This window comes from Engystomops pustulosus, chromosome 9, assembly GCF_040894005.1.
Source record: "Engystomops pustulosus chromosome 9, aEngPut4.maternal, whole genome shotgun sequence".
Taxonomy (NCBI): domain Eukaryota; kingdom Metazoa; phylum Chordata; class Amphibia; order Anura; family Leptodactylidae; genus Engystomops; species Engystomops pustulosus.
Genome location: NC_092419.1, coordinates 28,310,681 through 28,323,891, shown reverse-complemented (window position 1 = coordinate 28,323,891; position 13,211 = coordinate 28,310,681). Strand labels below are relative to the sequence as shown.

General features: G+C 42.3%; 1 protein-coding gene across 3 annotated transcripts in view; it reads right to left on the bottom strand.

The window, feature by feature from the left end:
* Nucleotides 1-3,213: 3,213 nt before the first annotated feature.
* Nucleotides 3,214-13,211, bottom strand: part of LOC140076915 (leucine-rich repeat and fibronectin type III domain-containing protein 1-like protein) — a 337,193-nt gene continuing 327,195 nt past the window's right edge. For all 3 annotated transcript variants that reach the window (XM_072123711.1, XM_072123712.1, XM_072123710.1), the window contains one exon: nt 3,214-4,051. In XM_072123711.1, coding sequence (XP_071979812.1) covers nt 3,532-4,051 — 520 coding nt within the window. In that variant the 3' untranslated portion in view covers nt 3,214-3,531. The remainder of the gene's footprint in view (nt 4,052-13,211) is intronic.

The following is a 13,211-nucleotide window of genomic DNA, read 5'->3' as shown; positions in this document are numbered from 1 at the left end:
TTATGGGTCATGTGCAGTGTCGGACTGGGGTACCTTGGGCCCACCAGAGAAATAAATTCAAAGGGCCCACCATTCACTGTTATTAATTTGATACTTAGCGAGCTTTTAAACTTCCTATGGTGCAGAAAAAGCATTTCATAACTCAGAATAGTGTATGTGCTCTGTGCATGTAAAAGAGATACTGGAAAGACAGCCTTAGGCTTCATGAACATGTGCTGTACATGTGGATAATACAGGCCAGACACAACGGTCCCAGGAATAGGACCTGCTCTACAATTTATAGCTCTGGCAGTTGTTTGATGTGTGGGGATGTGAAATCTACAGCCATGGGCATGAACCATAGAAAGATATGGGTCTGCTAGTTGCTGAAAAACACAATAAGGCTACATTCACACAAATGTATGGGTGACGTATATACGGCCGACGTATACACGCCGTATATACGTTTCCCATACACTTCTATGGGCTCATGGCCCTGTACGGGAGTGGTACAGTGCAGCACACGTGTGGCACCGTACCACTCTGTAGCCTGTAGAAAGAGAGCCGTGCGCTGTATATTCCTATGGAGTTGGGCGGGGGTGAGCTGAGCTTATCCCCTGCTTCTGTCCGCAGCGCCGATGTATCCCCGCCATACTACGGTACAGAGGGCATACATCGTGTGAATGTAGCCTTAGACTGGTTTCAAGTCAAAGTTGGAAGTTTCACTTATTCTATGATGGGAGCAGAACAATTGAAATAAAAAATCCTAACATAAAAGAACAAATGCTAAGTACAGGCGGTCAAATACTTAAGGACACACAACCCCTAGTTACAGACGGACCCCTCTGCCCACTGTGACCTCTGATGACCTCTCTGGATGTTACTATAGTCCCAGACTGTAATGATCAGCTGTAAGATGTCTGTAATGAGGCTTTATTCATAATACTTGGTCCCATTACAGCAAATAATTTGAAAATCCAATTCGCTTAGGCAAAATTTTTTTTTGTCTGGATCTACAATTATAAAATATGCAGTTCTGACTTGAATAAAGATTCTACTTAAGAACAAATCTAAAGAACCTATTTTCTATGTAACCCTGGAACTGCCTGTATGTGTCAATGCTACTAATGTACTCATGAACCACTACTACTGTATTAACCAAATATTTTAGTGGCATTTGGACTAATACTAGAGTTAATAATAATAATAATCTTTATTTATATAGCGTTATTCTCTCTCTACACTTGTGCCACATGTAGTCACACATATTTTAGTACACATATGCTGTCAGTCAACTTGGGACTCTAAACCACCCACATCCGTTATGGACTAGTGGTTTGGCACCCCAAATCGCTGTGTTCTATCCGTTATAAAAAAAACAAACATTTATACTAACAGTCAGCCCAGAGGTCTCAGCACCCGGTTTAGTACACCCTGTCTTCACTGTGCAAGCACCTCAATAGACTCACATCTGAGGGAGGAATGGGGGGGAGCAGCGATTCCTGACAGTCACAGTTTAAGAAAACTGTACATATATAGTAACATATGTACAGATATATACTTATTTATGTACAAATATATTGTACACACAAATCTACTTACAAGCAATTACACATATATGCATCCAAATATTGCCTTGAATGTGTATGAACACTCTCTGAGTTTATATTAGACACATTTTTCCCTTTGCACACTACATACTTGTGTCTTACACAGATACTTGCACTCCAGCAGGATGTTTGGGTGTAGCTGAGGCTGACCAGAGGCTGCAGAGCTTCTCACTATTCCTCCGGACTCTGAGTGCAGGGGGTGAGGAGGAGGGGGAGGGGAGCTTGCAGCAGCTTAGTGAGGTGGACACGATGTTTAGTGCATCTTGCAGCCTGCAGTCTATCCTTTACTGGGGGTGATGTGCCACTTGCACGAGGCACCTATCTTATGAACGGGAGCTACTAACTCCGCTCCTATTTGCTCACCTGAAGCTACTTCATACCAGCCTGAATTCCGGGGGCCCCGACATCCACACATCCTGCAGTGAAGAGGCGGGGCCTCTAAACAGATCGTACAAAGCTTCCTGCTCCGAAGCTTATACACCTTGAGCAGCGGGGCCTACCGGAGGATTCTCCGGTGCTCCGCTGGGCCAGTCCGACGCTGGTCATGTGAAGTGACATAACCTTTCAAGGGATGCTGACAATTCTCTAACTTAACAGTTGTTTTACTTAAAGGGGTTTTCCATGAATTTTGATTAATGGCCTACTCTTTGATTTATGCCCATCTCTGATCAGTTTTTTCGGCCTAGCATTAATGCAGAGCACACAGCCAGAAAGTAAAATGGCAGATATGGCTAGAGTTTCCAGCTGGCTCATATTTTTATGTGTGTGGCTGGTATTTTTAAGTATTTTTAACCCCCCTGTGTATTTTTTTTAGTTGCAAATGTAGCAACCATATGCTCTGCTACTATTCACTCCAGTGGCCACTGTGTTTTATTCTTTACCATTTTTAAAATGTGTTTGCTGTCAGTGAATGAAGACATTTCGGTATAATTCCAGAGACCGAGTTGTACAGAGTTAGGCCTCATCACACGACCGTTATGTGGGGTCGTGATCTGGCCGCTAATTTTGCGGTCAAGGTGCAGGGAGCGCTCTGTGTCTCGTCACAGGGTGGTCGCTCGGCTTTCTATGGAGAGGGGAGGGTGGGAGCGCTCACCACTCATCTCTCCTGCACCCGATCAAATGCTGGTCCGGGCGAGTACACATTCATGTGCATTCTGCCTAGTATGGTTCTCCACAATAACAATAAAAATCTGATTGTGGTGGTCCAACTGCTGACACCCACATCAATCACGAGAATAGATCCTTTCTCATAAAACAGGAAGGAGGCAGCTCCATTCTGTATGTAATGGTCAGACCTGGTTATTGCAGATCAGCTCGATATTCCTTTAGATTGAAACCGCAATGACACAGTTCAGCCACTAAACAGAAAATGGAGCTATTTACTTCCAGTTTCATTCCCTGCTTATCAGTTGGGTCTGTGTGGGTGCTGAAAATTGGAACTTACCAATTTGATAAAACTGGTGACACTATTGTATGCCCAGAAAACCTCTTTATAAGGACAGTCACCCGTGTACCTACCGATGGGTTTGGGGGACTGACTACCTGGATCATTAAGACAAGAGATTTGATGAGTGTTGATATAAAATAATCGAAATGTAAAAGAACAAAAAAAAAAAAACATTTATTATGCTTCCTTCACATTTGTGCCATTTGTGGAAACCAAGTATTTCACGTTAGCCCGGGTTTAGTCACACACTTTATATTTAATAATATTGAACCAAAAATAGTTAAGAATGCAAGAACCCTTTTTACAGATTAAAAAAATAGCTTTTTTTTTTTTGTTGTAACCATCTGATCTTAAAAATAGACAATAGGTGCGAAGCCGTCGACACGACTCCTTGCATGAAAATGTTCTTCGCGATACCACAATGTCCCAATGTTCTCGGTGGATTGTCCTTTATAAGAGGTGCATACATTTGTGGTATAGGTCTATAGTGTTCTGCTAGTGAGACAGGACATCATTTGTTATAAAGGTAGTATCAGGTACAGTCACTTTTTCACCGTCTGGGGTGAGGTCAACTATGGTTTTGCTTTTGATGGACGTTCCTGAGATGTCCTGCATAATACTGTCTCTCCTCTCGTTGAGCTTAGAAGATGAGCGTCCCATTGTCCCGCTCTGGCTACCATTTGTTTGGGAGCACACGTTGGTGACCTTAGTCGGCTTCGATTTTGGGTGATTATTATAGACTTTATATTTCATTAACAAAATGAAGATGAAGACTAGGACGGAGGCCACTATGATGCCACCGATGATGATGATCATGGTTCCACCAAGAAACTGGGCGTGGAGCGATCTGCATTGCTTATATTCCTGCTCCGTGGTAAACTGTACACATCCGATCACTCTGGTCGCAGTAAGTGCGGTTATCCCATCGTCGTAAACAGCCAGGACACACAAGTCGTAGATGCGGGAGGACACCAGGTCACTCAGGAAAAATGACTTGCTTGAAGATGGGATCATTCTGTAGGAAGAGAAAGGCACGATCTTATTAAGATATAGAGATTTTCATTTTCACAAGAAGACAAGCTGAAATTTATTTGGGAGAAATGCTCTTTTATAGGTGATTTAAAGGGAAATCTTTCAAAAGTCTTCACTGTCCAGGACAACAGCCAATGTTATGTATGGGCTCTGGAGAGCTGTGTAAGCATTCCTTATGATGTTGTAAGTAGCAAATGGATTTATATTCCAGCATTGTATTTTCTTAAAATGAAATAGGGGAAATCCTCACACTGCTGTGCACTTTGACATTTAAACTTCTCGGCAGCCCTGACAACTGTAGCAAACAGTCACTAGGAGAGGGGATGGGCTGTGGACCAGCTCAAAGCAAAAAGAAAAGAGCACAGCAGTGTGAGGACACATCCTCAGTGACATTGAAGAAGCCACAATCCTGGAATGTAAAACTGTTCTTCACTAAATGTCTGCAACACCATGGCCCCTCAACTAATAAAGCTGTATGGCATGTTATCCAGATATTGAGACCATAGCTTTTTTTGGTCCCCTAAAAAGTTTTAAAAACATTTTTTATTATGTATACAGACTGGGGACACAGTGCACCTAGGGCAGTTCTCTTTCGCCCAGAGAATTGTCCTTTTGAAGTGAAACACCACCCAGCATCTTCTGTTATGGATAGAGATGAGCAGACCCAACATTCGTTGTTCGGCCCAGACATATTGCCAGATTGGTGGTCGAACAGTAATGGACAACCCTAACAACTAGCTATGGCTATAATTAATAATTTCTTTATTTATATAGCTTCACAGAGCTTCATCAGTCCCTGTCCCCAATGGGGCTCACAATCTAATCAACCTACCAGTAGGTTTTGGAGTGTGGGAGGAAACCAGAGGAACCCATGCAAACACGGAGAGAAAATTTACAAACTCTTTGCAGGTGTTGACCCTACAACTTAAACCCAGATCCCCAGCGCTGCTAAGCTTCAGTGCTAACCACTGAGCCACTGTGCTGCCCTTAGCCAAACCTGAATGCTGAACTAAATTTGAACTGCTCCTTCACCCATCTATCAGTGTGACACATAACTCCAGGTCACTTACTGACCCTGCCCTCCTTTTTTTACTCTCACTGCCTCCTGTCCAGACAGCGTCAGTAGTTCATAGATCGTCATGGAGTAGACAGTGGAAAAAGCAAAGGCGGGAGAAGAAGCTGCAGTATTATTCCCTCATTATGTCTGAGACTGGATGCTGTGAGAGGGGAAAGGGTGAAGCAGAAGAGAGACATTTCATCCCTTGGTCATACATCAGACTCTCACATCCAGGGTTTCCTACAGTGGAACATACACATTAAATATTCATTCAATTTGGATAGGACAGGTGGCCATCTTATGTATTTGGGAGCCTACTCACTCTCCCATGCTCAACCCTTTTTGTGGAGATAATCTGTGTTCCTTTTTTTCCTTTTCCCCGATTCTGAACATATTTATTCCAGTTCTGACTGAGCGTGTATATTATACGGCTTCTAAGTACAATATTAGTCTTATTACAAGACTCTAATAGCATTGTGTTTATCCCAGCCACTACACGTGTACTCAGTCGCTCTCTCTTCCATCAAGGTACGTTGTGTTCTAGGCCATACATTATCCTTGGTGTGCTGCACACGCCGCATGTTTGTCCCTTGTCTTGAGTGACATTAGAAGTGTTTTCGATTATTCTCCCATAAAGTCTGCTTTACATTCGATTGAGTAGTGGAATTAATTATCCGGCCACAATGTTATCAAGTACACAGCTCCTAATAGATTCTACCATTGTAAATAGTAAGTTTTATTACTTTATAATATCGGGAGAGTTTGATTCCGGCCATTTATTCTGAATAGACCATTGTTTATTCTCTGTCATTCGGCTCAGCTCTCCTGTAATTATTTCTGTTCTGATCCCAAAGCAGCGCACGGACATGCATCGTGTTACTTTTGTTTTTCCAATTTTAAGTCCCCATACAGAGGTTAAGGGGAACCTGTCACCCCATTTTCACAAATACACCAAGTGACAGGTTCCCATAGAGCCGAATTAACTAACTGACTTCCTTCTTTTAGCTAAAAATTGCTTCCCTCACATCCCCATAAATCAAATTTATATTATATTACCAGGCATCAAAGGGGCGTGTCCTGCTCGTCCGGCCCCTCCCAGCTACTCCTCCCCATGTCCGATGCCTCTTCTCAGCATGTCATGTGACCAGGGTAATATCATCAAAGGTCCTTCACCCAGTTACATTGTAATGTCTACCCTATGTATTTATCTGATGACATGAAATCACAGCAGCCTCCATTGAGTTCTTCACCTCCCTTTCCTCCATGGAGGCTGCTGTGATGTCATGTGATCAAACACATACATGGAGTAGATGTTTCAAATATAACAGGACCTGAGATGACATCACCTGGTCACATGACATGAAGTGGCCTATTATGTAACAGAGCTCTCTCTCAATGTTCCACACAGCAGTATGTCGTAGCAGTGAGACCTGTCAATCAGGAAAAAGGACGAGGGCAGTGCCGTGAACACTACATATATCAGACCCCATTACTGTGATTGGTTTTACATCAGCTGAGCTGCAGATAAGTTTACAAACTGATTTTTAAACATTGCAGCCATGTAAAGCATAGGGATAAGGGCAATGTGTTTTTTAATCATAGTTTTTAATGAAGTATTTAATGAAGTGGGTTCATTTAATTGGCAGGTGCCCTTTAAAAGGTAAACACTGGGGAGGCCACATGATAATACTGGTTAGGTTTGGTCTATCTCACCATTTTTGCAGCTAGCTTAAAGGGGCTTTCCATGATTGCATATCAGTGGTCTGCTCCCCCCCCCCCCCCCAAATCACTTTTTGGGCTGGACAGACCACATGGCATGTATCCATGATTCCACGCAGTGCCTCAGTTTTCTTTACTGATATATCACTGGTATCTCCACTGGAGCACATCCCGACCGGTAACCCGAAATACAGGAGGCACTGACTTTATTCAAGGTTGTTAAGTGCTCTCTGAAGGTGCAGGCTGCCTCTTTGGGGGTAAGGAATCATTTGAATTCCTCCCCATCTTTCTACCCACTCAGCACTCACAGAATCCATTCACCTTCTAAAAGACGCTTTTGTGTTCTCAAAGTCTCTGGGAAAAGAAACATCTGAGATTGTTCCTTTCCCGCTCCCCATTGTCTGCTGAATGCTTCTTTCACTGCTGCCCTGTCTTAATCCACCTTTAGCACACAATGTGTAAATTAGGACCCCGCTGAGCAATTTCTTCTATTCTTTCTCAAGACAAGTTTTTTTAAAATGTTTTATTTTTTTTGCCTTAAAGTTCATTTGATGTTTTCACAAAATTACTGTTGACTCCAAAGTATTTTTTTTTTTCTTTCCATTCTTCTCGTAGAAAGTAAAGGCCCTTTGCAAAAATAAATGAATACAGGTTATTTATATCCTACTGAATTATATGTATGAAAGTATACAATACCTAAAGTATTCTTTATTACAATACATTGCATTGTATACTGAGCTGCTTTTAAAGTGTCTCGGATTCATTTTATATTCACAGCGCAATTCTCTATTTCTCCTGTGGTGGCGCTGTAGGAGGATAAAACATTGGCTACCGGGATCTCTTTAAACAGTTGCAATAGTAGGAGCATGGGGTCCTGTTTGTAAACTTGCTATCAAGATAGGGAAGTTCAAGTCCTGCGCCATCCACATCCTCTGTCTCTGTCTATTTACACACCCTGCAATAAATCGCAGGCGACGGTCCATACCCTGAGTTCACGCACAGAACATTAAGATAAAGAAACAAGAGAGAGACAAATAGCAAGGTCAGGCAAATGACGTCACAACCAAAGATGGTGGCAAGGTACAAAATCGTAAGGTAATAGAATAGTCAAAGGTACAAGCAAACAGTCAGAAACACAGTAAAAGCACAGAGAGTATACAGATCACCAAAGCCAGAAGACTTGTATAATAGGAACCTGTATACTGGTCTATGAGGAATTTATTGACTGGACATCGCCACGGAAACTGATTGGTGCAAAAGTCCAGCGCTCACATAGGACCAGGTGTACACAAAATCCCAGCTAGGAGAGGCTTCTGACTTTTGTCAACTAAGCAGCCCGCTGCAGAGCATGAACATTGGCCTGGTTATCAGCCTGGAGAAATCAAACTGGAAATAGGGGTGATATTGTACACTGTTCAATGCAACCGTATTGCGTATGAAAGTGTGGATATTAGAAATTCACTTGATTGTCTGAGGAAGTGCATTCCTGAGAATTGGTGCAGCCAGAGGTCACACCGATTTTTTTCTGGCAGAGTAAAAATATTGTTCTTAGGGTACAGACATCTGTCTGATATGCAAATTAGCTTTAGTGACTCATGTCTGGTGTTTGTGACTCTTCTCTCTCTCAGGCCGGCAGTGAACCACGCCCCATTATTCTGACTGACAGCTCTGTGTCTCTTCAAATCCCTGCTCTGCCTCCTTGTACTGAGGGACTGTCTGCTAATATTCAACCACAGACATATAAAGCTCTATGTACAGATGGGAAATATTGTGTCAATCTTTTTACACCGTGCCTTGTGTTACATTCATGACATGTGACCAGTGACAACATCACAGGTCCTTTAGCCTTCCAGGAATAGCAAACTGTACACCATGTATGTGATTACATGAAATCACAGCAGCCTATATGGAGGATGGAGAGGAGTAGAAGTTCATGGAGGCTCCTGTGACTTCATGTGGTCAGATACATGCATGGTTTACAGTGAGAAGATGTCACTGTTCCCTTTAAATGCGATATTTATTAGATCGTTGCTCATGGCTGTTATTGGAATGTTGTGCGTCTGAATACTTATGACCATGTGATATTTCAGTTTTTCTTGTTTAATGAAACAACCTAGCTGTTTTGTTTTTTTTAAGATGGGGGGAGCAGAATGTACATTAATGAGCTAAAAGGGATTTTTTTTATCTTACTAATTGGCTACAATGAAACAAAGAGTGAAAAAGTTAAAGTGGTCTGAATACTTTCACTACCCAAAGTACATTTACTTTTGGAAATGTAGGAAATCTACATTTGGGTCTGTATGAGTCAGGTGCTCACCTGCATGGAAAACAAGGCATCGACGAAGCAGCTTCCAGAGGTACTCAATATCTTGCATTTATATTATGATCTTGAGTTGTACAGAATTTGACACATTATATTGTTTTTCATATTATGAAGGGGAAATGGGAAAATGTATAATAACATTCTCCTGTCTCCGCTACCTTGCGGCGGTATGCTTTAAATGCACGGCCTGATGCTGAGCTCCCGTCTAGCCCTGTCGGAGACGATATAGTAATTGACTTGTTGAGCACATAGTTGTGATCTCCTACATCATGTGTCAGGATGCTTGTGTTACGGGGACCTTCTGATCTCAGCCTGCATGCTACTCCACTCATCTTCTGACAGGTAGCTATCAAGGTCCATATCATATTTTCTTGATATTCTACCAAACCTAGGCAAACGAATCCTGCGATACATTTTCCGACATTTGTTCTAACCTGTTGTATGCTCTGGTCTTAAAATTACTTGGGGGCATCGAGTCAGGTAATTCTGGAAGTGGAGGCTTCTTGCATATTTGTTGGCCCTCAAAGAGTCTTTGAAGTCAAAATGTTACTTAGTTACTTTATTTTATACAGGAAGAATAAAGGAAGATATCCAGGTGCCTTTCTACTTTGGGATTATCGTTATGGTTTTCTGAAAATTGAGCACCACAACAGTTGCTATAGATTGATATGGACTGATACATCCACGTATGCCATGCATGATTGATCAGAGACATTTCGGAGCAGTAGCCATCTATATTCCATGAAAAAGCTTTCTATTATTTGTTTTCAATGTGGGATCCCTTGAAGTAGGATCTATGGTTGGTTGCAGGAAGGTGCATACCATCCACTGAGGCAAGTTGAGCCTCTTGCCTCAGGCGGCACCACCTGCAAAAAGAAGGGGGGGGGGGCAGTATCAGAGGCGCAGTCACCTGCTCTCAAGCAGGTTCTGATCTTAACATCAGCACCCAATGAAAGAACCCATTTACCAAAAAAATAACCTGATATATTACTTCCGGATGAGGAGGTATGGGAGCAACTCTATAGCTCACCTCACGCAGGTATAAAGATGTGGTGAGGGGCCGTAGAGGCAGAACGACCGGCACTACCTGGTCACAGGCAAACAGCAATATCCAAGTCCGGTAGCAACAGCTGCACATGTAAACCAGCACAAAACAAGTTTCGCTGCGGGGTCCGCGTCCAAGCTTGACACAAGTAGACAATCACCCCTGCTCTGATACTTTCCCTTCAAAAAAGTGTTCCTGCATTTGATTTCGGTGAGTGCCGTTTTTCTTTTCGATATTGGATAAACATGTGGTGTGCTGCCAATACTATCAATAGTTTTAGAGATTCAAGGCAAAATGAAGGCTGGAGTCAAACAAAACGGAGCTTAATCTCATAAGAACTAATCAGGCTGCTAAAAATCAAAGTTGGACTTGTTTGAAAGTTAAAACAAGTATTCTGATTGGTTCTAATAAACAAATTATATATAGATCATTATTAATCCATTACTCAAGTTGTATCGAGATATTTCACCGAGGAGCAATAATTACCAAAATAGTTTCCAAATCTTATTCTAGAAGTTATACATATAAGAAGGATCCCTCAACAATCGTAACGTATACGGCTCCACTGGAGGGTCAGTGTCATACAGAAGCTTCTGGAGTGCGTACATGGCGGAGCACATACATATTCCATATTAACCTAAGACATCATCAAGAAACTACAATGGGTCAAGTTATAAAACTGAAAAGACCATGATGTCTGTATCTTGTCTGACCTGGAATCCTTCTATCCTGCTGAACCCCAACCTGATCCAAAACCCTATGCCTTGTGTTCTGCCTGATCCGGAACCTTGAAACATTACTATGACCCCGGTTCAAGAGCTTGTACCCTGATCCTGTGCCCGTTCCCTGATACACATATGTCTGCATATTTATCTGAAACCCTGATAATCTCCTGATGAATATTTGTGAAGGATCGGAAAGGCAGGTGTGAAGGAAGTGCTTCTCCCAAAATTATGAGTAACCTACATTTTATTCATTAAGTGGCTTTTGTGGCCACATGCCCGTGTCCACATGCAATTATGCACACCCCTGTAATAACAATTCACAGCTGCTGACGTCACTCAGCTTTCTGCAAGTCTTGCGCATGCGCAGTAACAATTTCCTTGTGCAGCCGGCTGGAGACTAGCTGGGTTTCTTCGTGCAGCCGCACTGGTCTCCAGCCGACTGCGCAAGGAAAATGTTAGTGCGCATGCACAAACCTTGCAGAAAGCCGAATGACTTCAGCAGCTCTTGCGGGATGGATAGACTATGAATTGTTACTACGGGGGTGTGCATAATTGATTAGTGACCGGAGCCAAAAAGTGCCCAGTTGATGTAGGCCGGAGCACCTCCAGCTCATTACCATATTTTTGCAAAGTGGATTTCATTGCCAAACGGACCTAGCCAAGGATAAAAAAAAGGTAACGAGCATGACAGTGGGGAAAGTCTACCACCAGTAAATTTGTGGTCCTTTAAAGCATTGTGCAAGCACCGAGAGAACCAGTCATGGGTCCAACACAGACTCATCTTTAGGTAGGGGTATGTGTTTGTTTTTTAACCTGGCCCGAAAATCTGGAGCCGGGACCAGGGAACGGTTTAGTATCTCCAAGCAAACTCTTTACAAATAGATATAACTTAAGAAACAATCTCACTGCCAGTCCTACATGTCCCTGTCCAGATGTATATTAGTAGGATCATTAATCACTGTCCATGGAATAAGTGTAATTCTGGCAGCGCTGAGCCCCTTTCACTGATACATCCTCAGATTACGCTGCAGATACTCTGCTGCCGAGCGTCCACATGGCAGAGACTTGTCATCGCTTTGCATAGAACGTGAATGCGCCTTGAAATATCTGTTCTTAATTGGTATATTGCAGTGAATAACTTTCTAAGCGTCATTTGCATAATTCAAATAGAAACAGATTTATTTACGGAATTTAGATTACTCATTCAGCTCCCGCCGATTCCAATTACCTGATTTCCTCAATTTCATTATAGACGCCAAAATTTCAGATTATCAGAATATACTTAATCTTTACCGGGCTAGAAAATTGCATCTTAAAATTGTCTTGTTTCCTTTTCTGAATATACACCACGATGGTTACGGATAGAAACTGCCCAAAACGGGATCGCTTAGTGTCACATCAAATTATAGGATATTTTTTCCGCTAAATCCTCGGCTATAAGGTCTGGACCACCCGACTGTGCAGAGAACTTTAGCAAGGCCTATTCCCTTTGAATGGGGCTATCTTCAGTTCTTTGCACAGCCCTTGGCACTGCCGCCCCTCTATTATTGGGATCCGTAGAGGTTACACCCCTGCTGATCATAAAACAAAAGTCATAAATCACCTTAATATTACGGTGATATCAGTTTTCAGAATAGAGAAAGACCTGCTAAAGTTATAGTAAACTTCTATCCTCATACACAGAGCAGATCATTGTGCAGAGGTTGTATAGTAAGACACACAGGTACAAAAAGACCAAACTCCAGAACACTGATGTAACTAGAAGCTGATGGGCCCCAGTGCAAAGTCAGTGCCAGGCCCCCGACTATAATTTATGGTTTGTAATACTAGTCTTCTCATATGGGAAAGTTATGGGCCCCCTAAACCACTTGGGCCCGGTTTCAACCGCACCCTCTGCACCCCCTTAAGTTACACCCCTGTTCCACAAATAGGAGGGTCATTTAAACACAAAGCTGCATTAAAGCTGCAGCACTTTCACCATTAGAGATCAGCTTCCTAATCATCTTCCTAGATATACTGCAACGTGGTACTTAATGTATAAGACCCATCATCCGTATATTGAGTATCAGTTTAGACCTCATTCTTGACCTAAAAAAAATGCTTAGTATCAATTACCAATAATGACCTTGGGAGTCAAAGCCATAGACTATGTATATGACTTCAGTAGTATCTTCAAGCTGGGCATCCACATGAAAAAAGTTGGCTAAAACAGCAAATAATACAAGTATTTACCAGTGTTTATAGTAGCGCAACCTCTAGTGGTTAATAGTAGTG